Below are 26745 nucleotides of genomic sequence, written 5' to 3'. Positions count from 1 at the left end.
GCTACTGCATCCTACATCAATCAGGGATATTGGTTTACACTTTTCTTTTCATGTCTTTATGTGGTGTTGGTATCAGGCTAATACTGGCCTTATAAAATGAGATTGGAAATATTCCTTCCTCTTCAAGTTCTTTTGAACAGTTTGAGAATAATTGGTAGAGAATGAGAATAATTTTAAAATGTTGAGTAAAACTCAACTGCAAATTTATTTGACTCTGGGTTTTCTTTGATAGTGTACATTACTGATTCAATCATCTTTCTCTGTATTGGACTACTCAAATTTTTTTCTTTGTAATTCAGACTTGGTAGACTATGTCTCTTCAAATACATCTGTTTCTCCTATGTTATCCAATTTGTTGACATATACTTATTTACAATAATCTCTTATCCTTATACTTCTGTGGTATCAGTTGTAATGTCTGCCCTTTCACTTCTGTTTAGTTTGAATATCCTTTTTTCTTTATTAATTGTGGTAATACTTTGTGAATTTTTTCTTTTCAAAAACTTATCTCTTAGCTTTGTTGATTGTTTCTATTGTTTTACTAGGCTTTTTCTTTCATTTATTTCTTCTCTAAGCTTTCTAGCTTCTTTACTTCTGCTAATTTTGGGGTAAGTGTATTCTTATTTTTCTACATGCTTGAGGTGTTAGAGTAAGTTATTTACTAGAGATCGTTCTTCTTTTATTGATATAGACATTTATTGTAATAAAATCTCTCTTAGAAATGCTTTTGCTACATCCCAGAAGTTTTGATATGTTGTGTTCCCATCTTTGTTTGTCTCAAGATAATTTTTTTCCTCTAGCCCACTGGTTATTCATGAGTATGCTGTTTAATTTTCATATGTTTGTGAGCTTTCAGATTCTTTCTTTTATGGATTTCTAGTTTCATACTGCTGTGATTAGAAAAATATTTATCATGATTTCATACTTCTTAATTTTGTTAAGTGTTATTTTGTTTTGTGGTGTAACATATGATCTGTCCTGGAGGATATTCTATGTGCACTTAAGAAGAATGTGCAATTAGTAGTATAACTATAACTATCTTAACTATTGTAGGTTCATTGAAAGGAAAGGTATATGCCTATATTGTTTGATCAATTTTTCATGACTATATCTTGTAATAAGAGCAACTACTTTGAAGATTACAATATACAATGTACTAACCATTGTTACTCTCCTACACTGCGGTTTTGAAATTTTATACCATTGCTTTTATTGTTTATTTTTCTTTCATTTAAAATAAAAAAAGAAGAATATGCATTATGCTGCTGCTGGATGGATTATTCTGTACATGTCTGTTATCTCCATTTGATCTGAAGTGTAATTCAAGTCTAAAGTATCTTTATTGGTGTTCTGTCCGGATGATCATTACATTGCTGAAAGCGGGGTTGTTTAAATCTCTTACTATTATTGCATTATAACTTATTTCTCCTTTTAGATCTTTTAATATTTATTTTAGGACACACATATACATATGTATGTATGTGGGTCCATATATGTACATTTAACATACTTTCAAAATTTTTATATTTTTCCTGTTTATTGCATTTTATTATTTTTATTTATAAGTACCTATTTATAGCACATAGTGTTTACATTCATTGTGTGTAGTTGGTACATCTACATAATACATCTTACTTTCTTAGTTATTTGATCTCTTTTTATCATATAATGACCTTGTCTCCTTTTACAGCTTTGACTTACAGTTTATTGATGTAAATTAATATCATTATTGTCATTCTGGTTTTCTTTTGGTTTCCAATTATATGCTAAATAATTTTATTTTCCTTCACTTCTGTGTGTGTCTTTTCAGGCAGAATTTTGTTGGGTTTTAAGAAAAACAGTTGAGCAACTCTATATATTTTGATTGAAGAATTTAATCCATTTTATTGAAAGTAACTGTTTATGACTTACTATTACTAATTGTGTTCTGATTGTTTTATAGATCCTTTGCTCTTTTCTTCCTCTCTTTTGTTTGTTTCCTCCTGTGGTTTGATAATTTTATGTAGTGGCATTTTTTGTATATCAATTATAGGTTTTCACTTTGTGGTTGCCATGAACCTTATACACAATATCTTAAGCTTTAAATAGACTATTTGTGATGATAAGAATTTAACTTTCATTACATATACAAACTCTGTACTTTTGCTATCCCATCCACATTTTATGTACTTAATGTAGCAATTTATACCTTTTTATAATTTTGTGTGCCTGAATAATTTATTATAGCAATAGTTATTTTAAATTGTTTCTTCTGGCCATCATATTAGGGAACAGTTGGCTTATATGCCACCATTACAATATTAGAATAGTTTGAATTGAATATGTAGCTATTTTTTACTGGTGATTTTTATGCCTTTGTATTGCTAGTCACCTTCTTTTTGTTTCTTTGGGTTGAAGACTCTTAACATGTCTTATAAGGCAAATCTAATGATAAAACTCCTTTAGATTTTATGTATCTGATAAGGTTTTTTATGTTCTTTGATTCTGAAAGAATAGAATTTCTTAGTATAGAATTTTTGGTTGGCAGGTTTTTTTTTGTTTTAACTCTGAATATCCTACAATCTTTTCTCCCTCAAAGTTTCTGTCGAAAAATCTATTCATTGACTTATACAAGTTCCCTTGTATAAAACAGCTTGCCTTTTCCTGCTCCTTTTGCAACTCTAATGACTGACAATTTTATTAGTGTATCTTAGTGTGGGTCACTTTGTAGTCATTTTATTTGATGTCTACCAGGCTTCTTGGATCTGGATATCTGTTTCTTTGCCAAAACTTGAGGATATTTCTTTTCTTTTTCATTAAAGTTGGAATTGTTTTATATTAAAAACAAAGGTTTTAACCCTTATATTTATTTTTATACTTTTAAAATTTTATTAGTATGTTTGCAGTTCAGGCAGTTTACAATCATCTTAGGGAATGGTTACATGTGTATAGCACAGCTTGTTTCTTTTTTTAAAATCCCCTTCCCCTTTCCTACCCACTCCTCCTTCAGTACATACTAGATATTATTTGTCTTAGCTTATGTTACACCATACAGTGTTTACATTAATTTGGGTTCCTAGGTGTCTGTACTTGGCATATGTTTGTTCTTATTTCCCCTTCCCCTCCATTTCACCTCTCACTCTTGGACCATTTCCCTATTGCACGAGATCCAGCCCCTTGTCTTTATCTAGCCTGCTTTATCATTGTCATTGTTTGAACTTTTCCTCATTCAAATGAGAAATGCCATACAGTATTTGAAATTGTGTCTGGCTTATTTCACTCAACATTATGTTTTGTAGGTACATCCATTCTCCTACAAATGTCTCAAATGTGTCATTCTTTATACCTGAGTGGCATTCCATTAAATATAGATATTAACTTATCCAGTCATCTGCAGACAGGCTGCTTCCAGGATTTAGCTATTATGAATTGTGCTGCTATAAACATTGTATACATGTATCACTGTAGTATGTTTAGGGAAGATACCTAGCAGGGGTATAGATGTATCATATGGAATTTCTAATTTCAGTCCTTTGAAACTCTTCATACTAACTTCCATAATTGCTGTACTAGTTTTCATTCCCACCAGCAAGACAAGAGGGTTCCATTTTTACCACAGACATGCTAGCATTTATTATTGTTCAAACTCCTAATGATTGTCATTCTTTCCAGAGTACGATGAAATCTTACCATTGTTCTAATTTGCATGTTGCTAATGGCAAGAGATGTTGATCACTTTTTCATATATTTGTTGACCATTTGTAGTTCTTCCTCTATGAAGTGTCCATTCATTTCTCTTGCCAATTTCTTGACTGGGTCTTTAATTTTAAGTGGTTTAATTTTTTGAGTTCCTTGTATATGCTCAGTATTAGTCCTCTGTCTGAAGAGTAGACGGCAATTTTCCCCCATTTTGTAGTTTTCTTTTCACTCTGTTGATTGATTATGTGGCTGTGCAGAAACTTTTTACTCTGATATAATCCCATTTGTTGATTCTTGCTGTTATTCCTTATGTGGCTGATATTCTGTTTAGAAGATTTTTTCCTACACCTATGTCTTCATTTTACCTATTTTATCTCCCAGGAGGTTTAATGATTCTGTTTTAATGTTTAGACATTTTATCCATTTTGATTTTAATTTAGTATATGAGAGATAAGGGTCCAGTTTAATTCTTCTACAAACAGCAAGTTTTCCCAACACCACTTATTGAATAGGCTATCTTTCTTCCAACACATGTTTTTGGCTCCTTTGTCAAAGATCAAATAATTAAATATGTCTGGGAAGATTTCTGCATCCTCAATTCTGTTCATTGATCCATGTGTGTGTTTTTGTTCCAGGACCATGCCATTTTTATCACTATTGCTTTGTAGTTTAGCTTAAAGCCAAGTATTCCTTTGCAGCCTGCTTTGCTCTGTTGTTCCTCTTTACTCTATTACCCCAAATTAATTTTACTGTTCTATGTCTCTTCTGGCTCCATATGGATTTCAGGATTATTTTCTCTATGCCTGTAAAGTATGCTATTGGTATGTTGATTGGGACTGCATTGATTTTGTGTAAGTGCTTTGGAGATTTGGCCATTTTGACAATATTGCTTCTGTCTGCCTAGAAGCAGAAAATATCTTTCCATTTTCTGGTGTCCTTTTGAAGCTCCTTCCTCAATGTATTGCAGTTTTCTTTGTAAAGATCTTTCAGTTTTTATTTCCTTCGTTAGGTTAATTTCTAGATATTTCATTTTTCTTGAAGGTCCTATGAATGGTTTTTCTTTTCATAATTTCCTTCTCATCCTGTTCTTCGTTGGTATACACAAATGCTAATGATTTTTGTGTGCTGATACCACGTTTTATTTTGAAGATGGTTATTAGTAGAGTTGCTCTTTATATATATATTTTATCATGAAGCAGTGTTAGATTTTATCAAAAGCCTTTTCTGCATCTATTAATATGATCATGTTTTTTACCTTGGTCTTGTTTAGGTGAAGTAGTACATTTATTGATTTGCATAGGTTGAATCATCCTTGCATTTCTAGGATGAAAGCTACTTGATTCTGATACCATTTTTTTTGATAATGGGTTGCTTTCCATTTACTCATGTCTTATTGAGGATTTTTGCATCTATATTCTTTAAAGAGATTGGCCTATAGTTCTCTTTTTTAGTTGTGTCTTTATTCGGTTTTTGGATTGGGTGATACTGACTTATAAAATTCATTTTGGAGCACTCTACCTCTTTCAATTTCATTGAGGAGATTGAGGCATATTGAAGATATAACATCTTTAAAGGTTTTGTAAACTCATCAGTGCATCCATTAGGTCCTTGGATGTTTTTTAGTTGGTAGATTATTACTAAGTCAATTTTAATGCTTGTTATTTGGTTGTTAAGCATATTTATGTCCTCTTGTGTTAGTTTTGCAGTTTATATGTGTCTAGGAATCTGTCTATTTCTTCAAAATTTGTTAATTTGTTGGAATATAATTTTTCAAAGTAGTTAATAACTATTTTCTGAATTTTGACAGTGTCTGTTGAGATTTCACATTTCCCATTTCTAATTGCTTTGATGTGAGTCTCTTTTCTCTTGGTAAATCTGGCTAAGGGGTTATTTATTTTATTTGTTCTCTTAAAAACCAGCTCTTGAATTCATTGATATTTTTACAGACCAACAAAGTCTCAGTTTCATTGATTTCTACTGTCATCTTTATAATTTCCCTCTAATTTTGTTTTTGGGTTGATTTGTTCTTGTTTCTTAAGTACCTTAAGATTTCTCAAAAGGTTATTTATTTGGGCTTGCTTTCTTTTCCTAATATGAGCATTGATTGTGTTGATTTTTCTTCTTAGGACTGCTTTTATAGAGTGCCAGATATTTTGTTGAGTTGTACAGTCATTGTCATTAACTTCCAGAAAATCTTTAATTTCTTCTGTGACCCATTAGTTGTTTAGGAGTATGTGGTTTATTTTCCAGGAGCTCTTACCTTTTCTGAAATTTTTTCTGTTGCTGATTTCTACTTTTGTTACACTGTAGTCTGACAGTGTGCATAGATGATTTCAACTCCTATATCTTTACTTAAGCTGGATTTGTGGACTACTATGTGATCTATTTTGCTAAAGTACCCTGCACTGATGAAAAGAATGTCCACTCTGTTGTAGAAGGGTGGATATTCTGTATATTTCCATTAAGTCTATATGTTTAAGGGTGTTGTTCAGCTCTGAAATTTCTGTATTGGCTTTTGTTTAGTTGATCATTCTCTTTGCAAAAGTGGGGTGTTTAAACCCTCTACTATAATGGTGCTAATGTTTATGTGACCTTTTAATTTCAGCAGTTTTTGTTTTATGAAGGTAGGTGCTCTAGTATTTGGTGCACAGATGTTCATCAATGTTATCTCTTTTTGTTGGATTGTTCCCTTAACTAGTATGTAGTGATCTTCTTCGTCTCTTCTAATCAGTTTTAACTTGAAATTTACCGTGTCTGCCTGTTTTCAGGGTCCTGGTGCATGAAATATTGTTTTCCATCTTTTAATTTTTAGGTTATTAACATCTTTTTGGGTTAGATGAGTTTTTTGAATACAAAAAGTTGTTGTCATTTTTTTTTTTTAATCTCACCTGCTGGTCTGTGTTGTTTGATTGGAGAGTTGAAGATGTTAACATTGAGAGATATTACTGAGATATGTTGGTTATTTACAATCATTGCCTTCTTTATTGTAGGTATATCATTTTTATTTTCCTAATGGTTTTGTTGCTGTTTATCTGCTGATCTTGCTAATTTCCTCAGTGTTTTTAGCTATGTCTGATTTGTTGTTTCTGTCAAGATTATTCTTAAGTATTTTCTTTAGAGACAGTTTTGCACGCATATCTTCCGAGCTGTTTTTTTCATGGAAATACTTCATTTCTGTGTCTATTTTGCAGGATAGTTTTGCTGGGTGAGTTAGTCTGGGTTGGAAATTATTTGCTCTTAGGGTTGAAATATTTCACTCTGAGCGCTTCTAGCCTTTAGGGTTTGTGATGAAAAGTCTGCTGTGATTTGTTTACCTTTATATGTGATTTTTTGTTGTTTCTCTCCGGCTGCCTTTAAAATTCTGATTTTTTTGCTGGATATCTGTGAATTTAATAAGGGTATGCCTTAGTGAACTTCTCCTTTCATCATAATTGTTTGGTTTTTTATAAGTGCCACTTACTTATATTTTAAACTTTTTTCTTATATTTGGGAACTTCTCCTCCTAATTTCTATAAGCATGTTAATGGCATCTATACATTTTTCTAGTTTTTCCTCTAACTCTACATCGGTCCTCTTGTCATTTAGTAGCTGCAGGATAGTCTTCTGTTTTCTTATTTTCTTTTTGGCTTCTTTGAGCTCTTTATTCACTATTTTGTCCTCAGTATCAGACACTATCTTTACATTGGTCATTTTTGCAATGTATGAATTCTATCCTGTTTTTTATTTCAGGTATTTTTGCCTGACATCTTTTCAAGGATTCCATATCCTTGTTTAATCCATCGTTCAAATTTTGAACTGTTTCTGTTAGCTCACCCACGTTTTTACTTATTTCCCCCAAATTCACTGTGGGTATATTGAGTGCAATTGCTAAATTTTGCTTCATTTCCTCTTTAAACTCATCTATTTTCTTCATCCTGTCTAAGACTTCTTCATAGATTTCTGCTATGTGGCATTTTGTTTCTTCCTGTCCCTTTGTGACTCTTTGCTCTGCCTTGGGAGTGTTGAGGGGGTTTAGAGATCTTCTATTTCTTGTCTCTGCATTGTCCTACTTGTATCCTCTCTCTGATATATATATCTCAAAGAGATATATCATATATATGATACAAGATATATATGTTTTGAAATTATATATGGCCTCCTCTTTCTTTCTTTTCTCTTTTTTTGTGTGCATGTGTGTTAGTGCAGTTTTGGGACCACAGAAGTGAGGAGAGTATGTGGCTTATAGGGGATTTTTAATAGGTTGTTGCCTGCCCATTAGTAATTTCCAGCTTAGTAGGTGCAGTGCTAGTATTTACTCCTTCTGTTATTTACTTTAAGTGATTTCAACTCTGTCCCTATGTTTTACCAAAGAATTCCTTCTATGTATAACAGCATCCACAAATTCAATTTTACAACACTTATATATGATAAAAATATGGAATACTTCACAAATTTACATATCTTCCTTATACAGGGGTCATGCTAATATTCTCTGTATCATTCCAATTTTAGCGTATCTGTTGCCAAAGTGAGCACTTGAGAATTTCCTGCTATTATTCCTTTGAATATGGTTTTTGTTCTTTTCTCTTTTTTCTTCTTCCAGCAACATGCATATATTGTTGTGCTTGATGGTGTCCCATGCATCCTTAAGCTACCTTTACTATTGTTCATATTTTAAAATTTTTTGTTCCTCAGATTGGATGAGTTCCTGTGATGTATCTTCGAGTTCACTACTCCTTTCTTCTCTGGGACCTAGACTACTGCTGAACCCTTTATTGATTTTTTTTCAGTTCATTTATTTTGTTTTATTTTTGAGGTACAGTCTTATGGTGTTTCAGGCTAACCTCAAACTCACTAAGCAGTTCAGGCTGACCTTAAATTTTCTTTTTTTTGTTTTTTTGTTTTTTTGTTTTTTTGTTTTTTTGTTTTTTCTCCGGTACCGGGAACGGAACTCACGACTTTGCGCTTGCCAGGCAGGCACTTTTGCCGCTGAGCTAAATCCCCAGCCCCTGACCTTAAATTTTCAATCCTCTTGCCTTAGCCTCTCAGAGTTCTGGGATTACAGGCATGCACGACCATGCCCAGCTTCAGTTCAGTTACAGTTCTCTTCAGTTATATGATTTCTGCTCGGGATTTTTAAAAATATTGTCAGACTATTCAAATAGTTTGTTTAAGCACTGATCTACTGACCTCCTTGTCTTCATAACTGTTCTCTGTTTTAACAGAGTTACATTTTGGAGAGTTATTTTTTCTTTTATTTAGAACATATTTTTCTGTTTCTCCATTTTCTTTGAATTTGTTTCCCTTTTTTGTACAATACATAAGAAAACCACTTCTCCCAGTCCTGTTAGAATCGTATCTTGCAGGAGACGATCCTATCAGTTAGCCAAATGAAAGATACTAGATCCTTTTCAAGTGTGTTTGCTTGTCCAGCCTACTGTCTTTGTTCTTCATGGACCCAAAGAGATTAGTCACCCTAAAATAGGTGACACAGAAAGTGGTCTTTTGGGGTACATTTGGAAACTTTTGGTTGTTAGATGTATGTCTTAGATCCTTTTTCCTTCTGAGAAACTGAAGTTCAGATTTTATCTCACACTTACTCTGTCCCACACCAAGTAGAGCACCTGAGGCAGATATCTTCTTCAGGTATATCCTCTGAGCCTATGGAGATAGTTGCTGAATGGAAAATTCAAAAATCTCCTTTGTGTTATTTGTGATCCCAGGAGACTCAGGAATGCAGAGGACCATCCAGTCTCAGAGTCCAGTGATTCAGAAGTCAGCCCCTGAAGTGGGAGGTGAAAAATTGGAGGGACCTGATGCACACACAATTCCTTTTGGGGAGAGTCTGAAGACCTGGATTTACTGTTGTAGAAGGCCCAGAAAGGAGGTACTATGGTGTCCACCTTAACACTCAGGCTTACAGAGGCCTCACAAATTTCTCCCAGAGAGAATCTTGAGGCCTGTGTTTATTGCTGGAAGAAACTAGGAAAGAAAGTACAGAGAATCCCACCTTCTCAGGTTCTTTTAGGCTCCCTTATCCTTTAGGCTCCAAGATACAGGCTAGTCAGAAACCAGAATCACAAGGGGTTGCTGGAAGCATGCAGATAAACCCCTTCCAGCGAGAACCTAGAAGCTTGCATGGATTCTGAAGGCTATAGCTGCTGGGAGTACTTGTGTCAAAACCACATATTTGTACTTGAGAGAAGTTCTGAAGAGTTGCATCCTTGCTGCTCCCCAAGCAAAGTAATTTCAAACCTTTAGGCAGGGATTGTACAATACGGGGCATTTTGCATGTATTACAAGCATTTTACATCTCAGGAAGTAGCTGGGAGTTGGAGATTCCTTCCTGACTGTAAGGAGCTCTGCTCAATGTGGGGTAGATATGTGTCTCTCATACCTGCCAGTATAGATATTCTTTCATACATTTGGTATGCAGGAGTCATCTTTCTACTAGTTTCTGGTTTTGTCTTGGAGAAAATTGATATTTGGGTAGGAGAAAGGATTTTTCAGGAACTTCTTATTCCTTTTGTTGCTTGTATCACTTTCCAGAACTATGGGTTTCAAGAAACGTCTTGAAATAGTAAATGGCTCCTGATACTTTAATATCCCTAAGTTAAGGAGATTCTTCTGACACTATGTTTTTGAATAGATGAGTAGGTATAATAGATAACCAGCGTTCCTAATAAGAGGATATTACTAAAATATAGATAATAAAGATTTGATCTAGGCAAGTAATATTCAGAAATGAATATAAGGGTTAAGTCCAAGAACTGGTATAGTTTTTATATAGCATAATGTTTATATTTTCTCCCAACAAGATATTTTTCTACATTAGATAATATATAGCTATGCTTCTTGCTTAGGAGGAAATGCAGGCTAAGCACTTTTAAAGCATCTAGAATAATACCCCTTTCTTCCATCTGTTCTAGATGGTTAAACATGTTGTGGACTAATTGCATTTTCCACAATAGTTTCTTTGGACATTAACATGACTGAGTTCTCCAAGCAGAAAATGAAAACTCTGAAACAGAGGCAGAATAACAAATATTACTTCTGTCCAATGAAATATAGAATTTAAATATACAACCAAACTACTGTTTATTGCTTTGACATTTAAATCTTATTATACTGTTTAATAATTAAAAGGACCCAGTGGAAAATAACCAATCTGAGACAGAATAAAATGAGTCTGGTAGTCTCAGGGACAAGCAGAGATAGTCAAGTGGTACTAGTGAAATCCATTTTTGTGTATAATTTTGAGGCTAAGCCATTAGTGCTTTGATTTGTGCTTGACTGGCTAAAATAATAAAGCCCACAAGGACAGCAAAATTATTATTTCTAACTTCAGACCCATCTGGCTGTTTATTTTTGAAGTGGCATTCAGAACAACCTGGAGGTAATATTAAGATATTTACAAAGGATAAAGGTTCCAAAGTATGAAATCATTTTCAAAAAATTCAAAGGACCACACTTTGCTACTCTAAATGTGGTCCATAGGGCAATAGCATTAACATGTCTTGGGAGCTTGTGAGACATGCAGAATATCAGGTTCCTCTCAAACTCACTGAAGCAGAAGTTTCTTTCCAACAAGATCCCCAGGTGATCTCTATTAAAATTTGAGATGTGTTGATTATTATTAATTCTTTGAACAGATTTTTGTCAGAAGGTGAGATGGAGGGCAGGAGGATCCCATATCTCCAGATACTGTGTAAGTGCTGATTCTTAGGAGGAGGTTTTGACATTGATGTTCTGCAGCTGTGCAACACACAGGGAAAATGCAGAGGAGGAAAAACCTTCTCTGAGAACATAGCCCCTGCTGGGGATGCTCAGAGATCAACCCACCATGTGGCACAGGCAGGTCCTCTGAGATGTGTATCAAGCTCAAAAGCCAGAGTTTTTACATCAGGTAAGTGGTAGTAAGGCTCTCTCAGTCAATACACAATCTATCTGTTTCAGTAATTATGTACTTATGGATCTATAATAATCCTCAAGAAGCTCATCTTTACCACTTTATTATATCACAGGAAAATGATTAGATCTTCAAACAATCTGACCTTTTAACTGCACAAAAAGAAATCTCCCACAAGAGGGACACAAAGTGAAAATATTCACCACATAAAACAAGAACTGGAGACATGCTAACTGAATAGAGTGACAGGGTCCAAAATCAGTCTTCTTCCATTTTTCCAAGTTGGGATCCTTGCCCAAGTTTTGGACACACAGAAAATCCTGCCAGTTACACCCTGTGCAGTACAAGGAGACCTTTCCCAATTCAGGGTTTGGCAGTCAGGATCCCTCTACTTTGTTTCAAAATTAATTTTCCAACTAAAACCATGTACTTTTTGTTCCCAAAGAACGTTATAGGGAGAACAGTCTGATCTAGATGGTGTGGACGAGCAGAAGTGGCCAAGTGAGTTCAGACTCAGCATGGAGCACTGAAGTAGGCTGAGTAGGGTGTTTCCCACCTTCTTGGACCTCTGTGTCTCTTCCAAACCCTCCATACACTTCTGTTTGTAAAAGTAACCTTCCTGGCATCTAGTCTGCTCATCAATGTGATTCTATTCAGTAATGAATATATAGATTAACATCTGTCAGATAGTAATAGTAGTTTAACCACCTGCTTTAACTGATTGCTCACACTGCCAGTGGGTTTTCTAACATGCTGTGCTTGGACGTATAAAATATTCTTCACTGAATCTTCCTAAGGCTTCTGAAAATTCCGGCACATTGAAGCTTGATGGAATTCCTAAACCTTAGTGATATATTAGCGACAATTGGGAGACTACTGGCTTGGAAGCAAGACTCACTGGAGTGAACATCTTAGCTCTGCCCCTGTTCATGTGTCATTTAAACCTCACTGGAGCTCAGCTCCTTACCACGATAGGGGAAACCAAATACCATTTCAGGGGGCTGGGGATTTAGCTCAGCGGCAAAAAGCGCCTGCCTGGCAAGCGCAAGGTCGTGAGTTCGGTTCCCGGTACCGGAGAAAAACCAAAAAAAAAAAAAAAAAAAAAAACAAATACCATTTCATAATTTTCTGTGGGGATTAAAAGAAATAACAAGTGTAAGTCACTTAGCAAAACCACTGGCATTCAGTAGCGAATTAAAAGGATTTACCCCCTTTCCTTTTCTTGATGGATAATTTCTCTAGAAAGCAGAGCCTAAGTCAAAATTTAAGTACTAAAGCTTTGTTGAGGGGCACCATTCAGGGAAGCAATGTGAAAGAACTAGAAAAATGAGGTAGGGGAAGAGAAGATGCAAGGACACAATAATCTATTCCTGGGCTGACCAGACATGATCATGAAACATGCCCCCTGCTTAGCTACGCAGGACAGCTCCAGCGAAGACAGATGGAAACCCAGTGTGGGCACAGTCTCTTGTGAAGAAGGAGGGAGCAGAGCCTTTTGTTGAGCTCCTTTTGTTCTCTGTTGATCACTGGGCGGAAATGCCCCCTCCAACACTGGTACTAACTCACCTACAATTCAAACTTAATTGCCACATGGGTAGTGGTACAGGACCAGTGAGGGGCATGAGGATGCCATGGACTTGTCATGGAAGACAACAAAAAGTAAGTTTTGGTAACAGGTAGAGACCTAAGAGAGACAAAGTTAGAAAAAAAGAGCTGTGATACATATTTATAAAAATGCCACAATGAAACCATTACAGTATATAACCAACATGCACCAATAAAAAGACAAAGTAAGAACTTAATCTGAAATATACACAATAAATGTTAAACTAGGTACCACTAAAAAAGAAACTAAGGACAAAGTATATGAATATTTTTCAGGTTTCAAGTTCAGTATCAGAGATACAAAGAGGCCAAACAAAGATAAGAGTTTAAAAAACCAAGACAATAAAACATTGTAACTTATGCCCCATTCAGAACACTTCTTGGGGGAAGATGGGCACTGAAAATATTGTGAAGGATTGAATAGTGAAATGTGAGTGAGGAAATAGAACTAATACTCCTTTAAAAAAATATTTTTACTTAAAATTGGCAGATAGGAAAAGAAAAGTTTGGTAACTTCAAGAGAAGCAGAATTAAAGCAATTTTTCAAAAACTTGCAATTCATCTATTCAATTTTCTGTGATGTCAATGGGTTGTCTCCAGTTTTTGACAATTAATTATAATACTGTTGTAAGCATTCTTATCAATGTCATGGGGAGCTAAGCATACATAGCTCAGTTGAACAAAGCTCTAGAAATAGTTGTAGTGCATTTCAATATCCAATTGACAGCCCAGTTTTGATATGGCCACTAGAGCTCTTTGACCAAAAGGTCTATTAACCTTTTCATTTCCATGTGGATCACTTCCTGCCAGTTCTCTAAGTTACAAATGGAATTGTATTAAAACCGACAGTATAATATATATCTGTATCTATCTATCTATCTGTCTATCATCTATCTATCATCTATCTATCTATATATGTTTTTTACTTTTATTCATTTTTACTGTCTGTACTTAGAAGAACATACAAATTTTGATGTATATATTTAAGCACATACACATATAGAATATTTTGTATCTTGATAAGTTGAAGTTTTATTGCTATAAAATATTCTTCTTTATATCTAGTAGTATTTCTTGCTGTAAAGTTCTCTTTATATGGTATTCACTGTCTATCGCTTAGCGTTTAGGAGGAATATCTTTTTCTGTCCTTTTACTTTCAATCTGTGTATGTCCTTGCATTTAATATTTAAGTATTTATATTATTTCTTCTTCAAATCAAGCATCACTTTCTAAGTGCTTAGTCTATTTCTGTAAATTGGAATTATTCAAAAGCATGGTATGTTTAAGACAGTAGAAGCATTTATTCTACTTGTAGGCAGGAAAGAAAGAAAGATTAAAGATACTGAAAATATAAGAGGGAAAGCAAAGCGATGACTGATGGGGTGAGTTCTAGAGGTGACCCACGTTCCAGAACCCAGGACTAGGATGTTTGCAGAGGAAGCCTGGGGACATTGGTACAGATTTGTGTGGCAGTACATAAAGCTGTTCAGGAAGGTTATTTCTGCTGACCTCTATTTTTCTCTTAAGGCAGGAATAAGATTGTCTTACATTTTCTATACCAAAGTAACATAGAGTGGGTGGCTTAAAAACAACAGGAATTTATTCCTCGCAATTCTGGAGGCTGAAAGTCCAAATAGCATGGCAACAGTCAGGCAAGGGGCCCTCTGGCTGAGTCAGTTCTTGTGAGAATGCTTGTGAGATCAAGAGATCACATAGTGAGACATGAAGCTACAGTCACTCACAGGGTGTGCTCACTCTTTTGTAAAGACTCTTCTCAGGAGAATTAACTTAGGGTTCCATGAGAGCTACATCAATTCCTCCTGGGGCAACTCCCTTAATGATCTCAATTGCCAGTAGGCTCCACCTCTTAAAAATCCCCTCAGCTTTTAATACCAACACACTAGCGGACCAAGCTTTCAACACACAAAACTCCAGTGACAAACCACATCCAAACTATAGAAGGAACTCCAAGACCTACATGATTTTGCTCTTGTTTTGGGATGGTATGTATTGGTTATTGCCTTTGTTACTCTCTCATTTCTGGGACACAATATCTGACATCCACAGCTGAAAGAAGGAGATGTTCAACTGGATTCTAGTTTTCAGTCCATAGTCCTTTGGCTCCAAGGCAGAGCACCATACCTGAAGGGCATAGCAGAAGCAAAGGTACTCATAGCATAGTGGCCAGGAAGCAGAGAGAGAGGGGAGGAGCCTTCATGATCATGCCCAGTAACCTGCCTCCTCCAGCCAGACCCTACTCCCCAACAACACAGCATCTGAACCAGTGGATGAATCCACCAACAAATATTCTGCCCTCATGATCCATAAATCCTGCCTTTGAGCACATGAACCTTTATGGGGACATTCCAAATCCAAATCATTATATTCTTCCCCTAGTGCCTTGAAAACTCATGTGCACCTCTTTATGCACAGTACATTTGGTACATCTCTAAGAGTTGATGAGATTTTAACAGTTCTAGCCTTGCTGAAAAGTCTAAGTCTAAAGTCTTCTCTAATGCAAACAAATGAACAAACCAAAACTCCCATAAAAATCAAAAAGAAGGTTAAACACATACACTGACATACAAAGGCACAGCATAGGCATTCACATCCAAAAGGGAAGAGTGGGGATAAAAACCACTGGGACCAAAGTAAAAATACTAAAACCCAGGAAGGCAAACATTAAATCCAACAGCTTTATGTCCAGAACCTGGAGCAAGATGCAGAAAATGGCTTGGATGGCCCTGCCCCATGACACTGTCTGCTTTAGCCACGTAGCCTCTTTCTTGGGCTGGCTTTGCTCACCTCCTAAAGACTTCCTCAGTGAATGTTCCATGTTCCTGTCTTCTCCAACTTCTTGGAGTCTCTATTGCATTTTTCCTTCCCATTCACAGCTTCATGCACTGCCCTCTCAGTAGCATACTACCCATCCTCCTAGGCCTTCTTCTGAAATCTGGATGGAAACATAACTGATCTCACAACTCTTGCATTCTCCATGCCTGTAAAACTAGCACCCTGTGCATGACACTGAGGTCTACTGGCAGCTTGAACTGTAGCTTGAATTATGGCTGCAGAAGTCTCCAAGTATTTGAATGACTGAGCACTCTGAACCAAATCCTACTGAATAAATCCCCCAAGGAGCCCTTCTAGAGCAGAGTAGCCTGGGTTGTCTTCTGCAATAAAAGTCTCTCACTTTTGCATACTTGAGCCTGTGAAGGGTGTGATCTTGCTGATTTCTGAGATGCCCTAGAGACTTTTTTCTTAAAGTCCTGATGTAAAGTACTTGGCTTTTTTTTAAAAGCTAATCTTTTCAGCAACTAAACTTATCTGTGCTCCAACTTTACAGGCCCAGACTTTACAAGAGATTTTATTCCGGCAAAACTGAAAGTAGGTTTTTAAATAGGCTTTTTGATCCTGTTTCTCTCCGTGTATCCTGCTAAAAGCAAGGAACCATATCCATGCCACAGCCTGAACACTGGGCTGCCTTGAAATTTTCTGTCAGATCACATAGTTCACCACTCTTAATCTCAGTTTCTTGAAAAATCTCAGGACATGAGGAAAATGTACACAAATTTTCTGCCAGAGCATAATACACATGGTATCAAGTCCAGCAGCCAACATAGTATTTATTTTTAACTGAAACCTCATGAGCCTGGCCTTTATCATCTTCCATATCAGCATTTTGGTTCTCTGAGCTCTGAACAGAATCTCACATTAAGCTGAGTTTATAGCAGTCTAGGGCTGCTTCTCCAGCCAGTATCTTCAAACCTTTCCAAACTCCTCCTACAAATCAGTTTCAAAGGCTTCTGAAGCACACTGTCAATTAGCAATGGCCCTATTTCTGGTATAAAAATCTGTCTTATTTTCTCATTGCCAGGAGACAATATTCAACCCCCACAGTTTTCAAGTAGGAGAGATGTACTTTGGTTTATGTTTTACATTCATAGTCTACTGGCTGTGAGGCATGGCAAAGGAGCACATCAGAGAAGCTACTCACATCACAGTGGCCTGGAAGCAGAGAGAGAATGGAGGAGCCACAGAGGGAGATACAGCCTTCCAGGTCATTTCCTTAGTGACCTGAATCCTCCAATCAGTTACCACCTTCCAAGAGCACACTCGACCACTGAGCTGACCAGTGGATGAACCCATCAGGGTGTATAGCACCTCATCATCCAATCATCTTCATAGAATTTGCCTCTGAGTGCATGAGGCTTTAGGGGAACATTCCTGACCCAAACTGTAATACTGATGTGTGCTATCTTATACGTCAAAGACTAGTTTAGACTAGTTTAAAGAAAGTTCTGTTATTGTTGTTTCTTTTCTAACTCATGTCTTTCTCCTGGGATCTGACACCTCTTTGAAAAATTCCTACAGTGCCAGGTGCAGTGATTTCCCTTCCTAATGACTGAATGATAGCTCTGGCACTGGTTTTATCCATTTACCTCAATGAACAATTGACTGGCACATTGAATTCTACCACTTACCCTGAGATGGGAGACTGAGACTCTATGTATGCCTTTGGTCAACAGTGAGTTAAAATGACTATATATTTTTTAAATTTATATTGCTACCTAACATTTCCAAATCCAGGAGTATGTAATCACAGAAAAATGTGCCAGCTTCTCTGAATGCCCTATCTCCCAAGAATTCAGAAGAATCTTCTTAAGCTTATCAGTTATTTTCAAAGATTTCATGGAGAAAGCATTGGTTCTCAACACTGTGTGAATTTCTTCACCACTTTGAAACCTGCATTCAGAGTCACCCCAAAGCTACTGAAGCTGCATCAAAGGAATCAACCCAAGAGGGAAGAAATAGCTTTTTCAATAAAAAATGTTAAAAATAACTTAAATTTCCAGCGTACCTTTCTTCTGAAGAACTCATAAAACCTTTACATGATTAGGTGAAAGTTTTTTATCCAGAAAATGTTCTTTTCTTTGTTGGCATTTGATTGATAAAATTTCTCAAAGTTTAGATATGTTTCTGAATGTTTTTCTCATCTTTTGTTGCCATATTTTCAGGTTCAACGCATTTCAATGCAACTTATGGACTCGTATTTGCTTAAAGTGAGTCATTGTAAGAGCTGAGTCACTTTTTTGGTCCCATTATCCAGTTTCTCTGGAAAGTATTTTATTTCTAAATCTTTTTTTTTTATTCAGTCACTTCCAAATTTATCCTTCAATTTGATTTGAGGATTTCCACCTGGGACTAATGAGCTGACCACAGTACAGTCCACTAGGCCTCCACAGACAGTCTCACCTTTTAAGAGTGAGTCATCTCCCATTAGTAATGTTCAGAACCTTTGCACAGCTCTCCTAGGAAGTTGGGTCTTCTGTTTCCAAAATTAATTCTATTATTGGTCACTCTATCCCTCTTTCTGCCTGCACAAGGCCTGGGGTGTGTGTGTGTGCACATGCACTTTGCTAAGGAATTCAACTTGCATTCAGACATTTCTGAGTCTTCAACTTAATATTTTTCAGATTTTTCTTAAATGTTATGTGTTATATGAAGTTTCTGATTGTTTTATTTGCACATTATAAGTATTTCTATTTTTCAGAATCTTTACTGTAAGAGATATATGTTCATAATAAAAAATGGAACTTACTTGGGGGCTAAGACAGGAGGATCACAAGATCTGGACATCTTAGCAAAACCTTGTTTTCAAATAAATTTTGAAAAATAAGTAAAAAAGGGATGTGGATGTGGCTCAGAGTCAAGACTGTGGGTTCAATCTCCAGTATTGAAAAAAGACAGAGGAAAAAAACCCATTCTTCATGTTTTCCACCTCAAAAAAAACTTAACAGTGGTTATATTTCCCCCTCTGGGTTTTGACTGGTTAAAAAAATCACAATTGGGTTCATAGAAATAAAGTTTAAAAACAATTAGAACTGAAAGGACCATCAAGTATTTATAAATTTCATGTTTGATGTTTTAAGCTTTATATTATTTTGTGACTATTTGCCCAGGTTTTATTACTTTAAAAAAAAGAATTCTATAAAAACAACTTTTGGATTTATGATTTGAAAGCAGTTGAGGATTTAGGTACTCCTAAGTGCTCATAAAAGTTTGGGTCAAAAGTGACGGATTGTGTTGCCTGTGACTTCAAAGAAAAGAAAATAGTAGATAATAGTCTCTGGAAGGTGAAAGGATCGCTATAAATATAACCAGCCATGGGCTATGTGTATCAATCAGTATTCTCCAGAACACACTCCTGATTGGTAGATTTTTGTAGTAAATTTGCTTATGTGGTTTTATGTGAAATCTATCAGACAGGTGGCTGACTAAAAACAGGCAAGTGCTACGTTGAAGTTTGACTCTGAAACCCACAGGGCAAACAGGCAGGCTGGAAGCTAAAGCCAGGTTTCTTTGCCACAACCTTAAGTGAGGGAGATAGTTTTGCATCCAATAAATCATTCCAATCTCTTACATAATTGCATTCACTTGGACTAGAGTCTGCAATGAGACAACTCAATACCAAAGCTCAGAAGGTGCTGCTTTGACTGATAGAAAATAGTTGAACAATCCAGAAGATAAAAAAAAAAATGTTTAAAGTCAAATATTCCTTCCTGGTTTTATTTCTAAGTCTGTGTCAACTTAAATAACTTCCATTTCTTAATGACTCTCTTTTTCCAAGGTCAAAACTCCACATTAAAATCAATCAACATTAACCATCATCAGACTTTTAAACGATAGGTTAATTCTCCTACTGAAACTCTTCAACAGCACTAAATGCTGAAACACCTCAATTTATTTTACAGACCTGTAGCCAGAGCTTCAGGCTTTAAGAAGGCCATGGCCATGTCAAATGTTGTTACTGCTGATTGGAGTTTGGGTAAAATCCGACACTTCATAAGTATTTATTGGTTTGAGTAACATCACAGCGAGAAAACTTCAAAACAATCTGTCTTGTAAAATGCACAGAAAAATACTGTGTATACTTTAGCAAGCTGAGCCCAGGGCTTACCTGCTTAGGTGCTGACACAGCGAAGGCAGAATTGGTATCATTCAGTGATGGGGTTTGTCTGAGCAGGTCAGGAGGATGGACAAGAAGTGTAGGGTTTGGGCCAGACTAGGATGGAGATGCTGTGCTACAAAATCTAAATTGGGCAGAACGGAAGGGGAGTGAAAATTCAAGGTCAGTGGATTGGAAGCTGTCCTGTTCACAGCTCCAGGACAGAGGCCAGGGTGATGTGATTAGGTACCATATATCTCACTGGGGTGGGGGTCTTAAGGTGCAGGAAAAATTGGGGAGATGTAGAGGACCAGGACCCCTAACACCTGAACTGAGGAATAACTGATTATTATGATGACAGAATGGTAGTAATTGCCATTTCTGGAGGCTCTTCTAAGGTACCAAAGCATATGCTAGATTTTATGCATCCTACCTCTATTGACAATGGTGTGAGAAAATAAGGTATTTCTTGTGCATTTCTGTCCTCAGAGGAGAACTGGTGGCTGTCGGGCTGCAGGAGGAAGTTCAGAGAACAGAAGACATGTGGCAGCACGTGAAAAATGGAGAGTGAGAGCATAGGTGTGAGGGATTGAGGGAAGACAGAGGGGGTAGTAGGATGAGGAATGACAATGTTGGAAGAGATGAATAAACAAGGCTTGGGGGTGCAGGAAAAACAACAAAACCATAACCACAGAATGCCTACCTCAGAAGTGTTTGCTTTAGTATGTAAACTCAGGTGCTCTCTGGAGTTTAGAGATCTGTGAGAAAAACCTGAATAGGGCTGGTGTTGACAGATGAGTGCTTTAAACCAACCAGGGTAAGCTCTGTGTGTGTGTGTGTGTGTGTGTGTGTGTGTGTGTGTGTGTGTGTGTGACAGATCTGAGGATTTTTTTATTTTAAAGAGAATAAAAAAATAATAACAAAATAACAACATAGACAAAAACAAAACAAAGCAAAAACAGTAAAAATGATACAGGGTTTTAAAACAGAATGATAGGAATTAACAGCAGTTTTATATTATATATTGTTGTCTTCAGTGAAGTTGCTCAGGCTGAGATATTATACTATTGATATCTAATGCTTTATGGAAAGGAACAGGTACTGCTTATAAGTTTTTTGACCAATTTTGCATACTTCTAACTGGTAATCTGAACTACTAATTGGAAGACAATAATCTGCAGTATAATAACTGTTGATGAATTCCTACCATCTTGTCTAGTGAAGCTCTGTATTATTTCTATTTTTTTTATTATTTTTTATTCCTGTTAATGGTTTGAACACTCTTGCATTCTTATAGCCAGATCTGAGTTTTTGTGGCTTGTGGACAGGTAGTTTTTGTGGCTTGCATGACTGCTTTAAGCTCATCATGTGATGAGGCCATGCTCATACAGCACCCCAGTTTGGCATGATGCCCTTCAGAAGGAGTTGGCATGTGCATATGAGTGTATTGAAGCAATACTTGACTGTGGGCTAGGATTTGGCTATGCCTTGAGGTGCACACTAAAGGCAAACCATCTGAGGAGCACAGGAATGTTTAGTGAAAGTGAGAGAAAATGCCTATTGAATGTGTGGGTTGTTTAATTTGTACAGTTAATCACAAGAAAAAGAACAGACATGTCTTTACAGATACTCTTAAATTCCTTAAAGTTGTTATGTTGTTGCCACTTTTTTGTATGCATATTTTTGTCATAATCTCCTCAGGATTTTGATTCCTAAAAGATGGTGAATATCATAAAATCTAGAACAAAATTCTTAGCATCCGTCCTCACTTCTACATCTTACGACAGTGTTTAGAATCTGTTTTAAAAATGACTTTGGCACAAGAGTCTCAGTAAGTCTTTTAATTCATATTAATACCTTCTTCTTACAATCAGATCAGTGAATTAGGCTGAAGAAAAATGTACATATGAAACTGGGGGGAATAATATATAAGACTATGAAGAGGGAATACACTGACCAACGCTGCTGACTTAGGAAAACCTTTCCTCCTATAGAAGCAGAATTTAACTCTGTATCTGCCTTACTTTACTCAAGCTGCCATACCAAAGAACCACAGACCAGGTGTTTAAATAAGAGAAATTTGTTTTCTCAGAAATTTGGAGGCTACAATTGCAAGATTAAGATGTCTTCGTGGCTTGCAGATGCTGTCTTCTCCCTGTGTTTTCACACGGTCTTCGTTCTGTGTGTCTGCATCCTTAATTTCCTCTTCTTATAAGGACAACAGTCACATTGGATTGGAACACACTCTAAATACTTCATTTATCTCTTTGAAGGCCCTGTCTTCATACAGTCACATTCTGGGGGTTAGGAATTTAACATATGAATTTTTGTTAATTCACGGTTCAGCCTATATTAGTGCCTTCCCAAAGGATTCAGAATTTTTTTTTTTTTTTTTTTGGTTTTTCTCCGGTACCGGGAACTGAACTCACGACCTTGCGCTTGCCAGGCAGGCGCTTTTGCCGCTGAGCTAAATCCCCAGCCCCAGGATTCAGAATTTTTAAGCCAGTGTAAATTTTAAAAAATCAGTTGAGCTTTAATGATAAGATTTCCTGGCTATTGCAGAAACTTCACAATACACTGTATGGAAACAAATACATAGACACCAGGGCAGGTCTCCTCAGTGTGCTCATCCTTTTGCACCCTGGCAATAATGGGTGGATCACCAACCTGGAGAAATCAAATTGGAAACATCTAGCAGGGGTATATAGACTCTGTAGGAAAGGCATCAAGGGAAGTGACAAATTCTCAGATGGCCCAAAGTGCCATCATTTGACAAAAGTTCAGGAAATAACAAATTGAAAATAAATGAACCTCTTACTCCGTACCATCTCTTGGGTCACTCCTGAACTACCTCCCCAAAGAGTATGTGACTTGAAGGCTAGATTTTTGTCAGTGTGTGAGGTTTTTACCCTAAAATGCATCTACCATTTTATTAGGCTAGATCCGGAACTCTGTTTCCAGCCAAACAATAGAAGTGCATCCTGCTGTGTGTGAAACCATATCAAGGGGACCTCTCCATCTGAGACAGGAAATGGTCGTAAACAAGTTTTAGAAGCCATGGTTTCAAAAGTAGGAGCAAAGGTTTCTGACCAGGGTGGAGTGTGATAGTTCTGGAGGTTTTTTTTGTTGTTGTTTTGTTTTTCTCCGGTACCGGGAACCGAACTTACGACCTTGCGCTTGCCAGGAAGGCGCTTTGCCGCTGAGCTAAATCCCCAGCCTCTGTTCTGGAGGTTTTTGAATAGGAAGTGAGCTCAGTGAGATGGCCCAGGCTGATATATTTAGTTAACAAAGGTGAAATTACTACCTCTATCCAGGAACTGACTCAAGGCGTGGAGTTTTATGACATCTTGCAGCAGAAGGAAAGAGCATAATGGCCTGTGCTGAGGGATATCAAAAAGTGTTCTAGGCAAACATTCATGAAGTGACAGAAACGAGAAGCTCCATTCAGCCCAAGCTTGCCCAGGGGAAATGTTACAACCTAAATATTGCTCAGCACTGCTGTGTCAGAACATATTGTACTCTGCTAAGAGAAGACTGCTTTCATTTACCCATTTCCCGGTATTTCAGGAAGCCACGCTCCCCTACACCCCTCTTTCCAGAATCCTGTTTCCCCATTCTTCAGATACACTGGGACATTCACATCTACACACACAGCAGGGTGTCCTCTGCATACTCCTACGTGTGCTCCTTCTTTTCTTTTTTATTAGTAGGAAAATAACAATAGTTAGCACATTACATGTTATCTTTGAAGTAATTGCTCAGGTTAAAAGACATAGGCATAAAAACTTCCCCAATCAATATTAGCACAAACCTTTCTTTTTAATGATCTATGAGACACTAATAATATAACCGACTTGCGTTTTTCCCTTTTCCCTACTATCTTTTCCCCTTGCACCCATGCTAGTTCCTTTTTCCTTTTGAATAATTTCTTCCCATTTCACAATATCTATTGTACATTTTAGATCTTACTGACTCTTTCAAATTCTCATACAAGGGAGACAGTCTGCTGTTTATACATATGAGTCTGATTTGTTTCACTTATGATTATGGTCTCTTGTTGCACCCATTTACCTATAAAAGTCTTAAGTTTATCCTTTTTATGGCTGAGTAGTACTTCATTGTATAAAAATACCACATCTTTTTAATTCATTCTTCAGTTGATGGGCATTTGGGTTATCTACAAGATTTAGCTATTACAAATTTGTGCTGCTATAAACACTGATACACATATATCACTGTGATATGTTTTTATTCTTCAGGGAAGATATCTAGAAGGGGAATATCTGGATGGAATGCAACCTCTGATCCCAGTTTTTTAAGGAAACACTAAACTGATTTCCACAGTGATTGTACCAGTGTACACCCCCACCATCAGTTGAGAAAGGTTCCTTTCTCCCCACAGCCCCTCCAGCATTTGTTATTGGCTGTTTTCTTAATGATAGCCATTCTTTCTGGGGTAAGATGGAATCTTAGCACTATTTTAATTTGCATCTCTTGAATGACAAATGATGTTGAACATTTTTCCACATATTTATTTTCCATTTGTATTTTGTCATCTGAGAAGTGTGTTATTCATCTCAGATGCCCATTTTTGGATTGGGTCTTTGAATTTGTGGGGCAGTTGAGTTGTTTCAATTCTTTATATGTGCTAGATGAAAGTCCTTTGTCTGAGGGACAATGAGCTAATTTTTTTTTCCTACACTGTGGGTTGTCTTTTGACTTTCTTGGTGATTTCTCTTGCTGTGCAAAAGTTTTTTAATAAGATGAGATCCCAGTTGTTGGTTCTTTGAAGGATTTCCCATGCAGTCTGTGTTTTGTTCATGAACTCTTCACCTACATCGAGGTCTTCAAGATTTTAATCTACTTTCTCTTCTAGTAGATTTAGTGTTTTTGTTTTAAGTTTATATATTTGAACCATTTTTACTGTAGTTTAGTGCATCTTGATAGATGTGGGTCAAGTTTTAGTCTTTGGCATGTGGAAAGTCAGTTTTCTCATTTATTAAAGAGGCTGTCTTTCTTCCAGTAAAGGTGTTGGGCTTTTCTGTGAAAGATAAGGTGGCTGAGTGTGTTTGTAGTTATGCCTGCATCATCAGTTCCTCTGATCTTCAGGGGCTGTTTTTTGCCAGTACCATGCTGATTTTATCACAGTAGCTTTGTTGTATAATTTCAAGTCAGGGATTGTGATGTTTCCTGCCTTGCCTTTGTTTCCAGGATTGCCTTTGCTATTCTAGGTCTCTTCTGATTCAAGATGAATTTTAGGAATTTTTTTCTAGTTTTGTGAGATATGCTTATAGTATTTTGATCAGGATTGCATTATATTTATGTAACAATTTTGCGAGTATGGCCATTTTCACTATGTTGGTTCTTCCTATCCATGAACAAGGGATTATCTTTCCATTTTCTGATATCCTCTTCAATCTCCTTTTTCACAGTACTTTTTCACAGTAATTTTCAATATATAGATCCTTTACTTCTTTTGTTAGTTTGATTCCTAAGTATTTCATTTATTTGCATGCAATTTTGAAGGGTATGATTTCCCTACTTTCTCTCTCAGTGAGTTTTTTGTTTTTATACAAGAATGCTATTGATTTCTGAGTGTTGAATTTGTATCCAGCTACAAACTGAATTTGGTTATTAAATCTAGAAGTCTTTTTGTGGAGTTTTTGGAGTCTTTTATGTACAGTATCATGTTATCTGCAAATATGATAATTTATCTTTTTTCTTTCTTATCCTTATCCCTTTTAGTTCTCTCTCTTATCTGATTGCTCTGGCTAATGTTTCCAGAACTATATGGAATAGAAGTGGTGATAGGGGACATCTTTGCCTTGTTCCTGATTTTAGTGTGAAAGCTTTCGGTTTTTGTCCATTTAGTATGATTTTGGCTGTTGGTTTGTCACCGATGGCCTTTATCCAACTGAGATAAAGACCATCTATTTCAATTTTCTGTAGGGTTTTTTTCACGAATGAGTGCTGGACTTTTCTCAAAATCTTTTTCCACATCCATTGGGATTATTGTGTGATTTTTATCCTTTGCTCTGTTGATATGGTGTATTACATTTATTGATTTGCATATGTTGAAGCATCCTTGCATCCCTTGGAAGAGTCCTAGTTGCTCAAGTTATGTAATCGTCCTGATGATTTGCTTCATTCTGTTTGCTAATATCTTATTGAGGATTGTTGCATGTATGTTCAGTAGGAAGATTGGCTTATAGTTCTCTGTTTTAGTTGTGTCTTTCCTTGGTTTTGGTGTCAGGGTAATACTTGCCTTGAGGAATGAAGTAGGGAGTATTGCTTCCATTTCATCAAACAGTTTGAGGAGTATTGGTATTAAATCTCTGAATTTCTTGTAGAATTCAGCAGTAAATCCATCAGTACCTGGGCTTTTCTTTGTTGGTAAGTTTCTAATTACATTTTCAATCTCATTGACTGTTATGGAGTTATTCAGAATTTTAATGTCTTCTTGATTCAGCTTTGACAATTTGTACACATCCAGGATTCTGTCCATTTGTTCTGTTTTCCATCCTGTGAGAGAAAAGACTTTTGTAGTAGGTATTCATTTTATGAATTTCCACTGACTTTGTAGTGATTTCACCCTTTTTTTTTTCTTCATTGCATAATTTGGAGT

The 26745-nt window shown here is 36.4% G+C and overlaps 1 protein-coding gene across 1 annotated transcript in view; it reads left to right on the top strand.

Annotated features, from left to right (window-relative positions):
• The window catches only part of LOC106148861, an 83102-nt gene that overhangs the window by 30086 nt on the left and 26271 nt on the right, over window positions 1-26745 (top strand). Inside the window, exon 8 of the mRNA XM_013515732.1 lies at window positions 11329-11365. Within this exon, the coding sequence (XP_013371186.1) occupies window positions 11329-11365 (37 nt within the window). The remainder of the gene's footprint in view (window positions 1-11328; window positions 11366-26745) is intronic.

Source organism: Chinchilla lanigera, unplaced genomic scaffold (genome assembly GCF_000276665.1).
Source record: "Chinchilla lanigera isolate Chin_1 unplaced genomic scaffold, ChiLan1.0 scaffold00030, whole genome shotgun sequence".
Lineage (NCBI taxonomy): Eukaryota > Metazoa > Chordata > Mammalia > Rodentia > Chinchillidae > Chinchilla > Chinchilla lanigera.
This window is presented reverse-complemented; position numbering and strand designations above follow the sequence as displayed.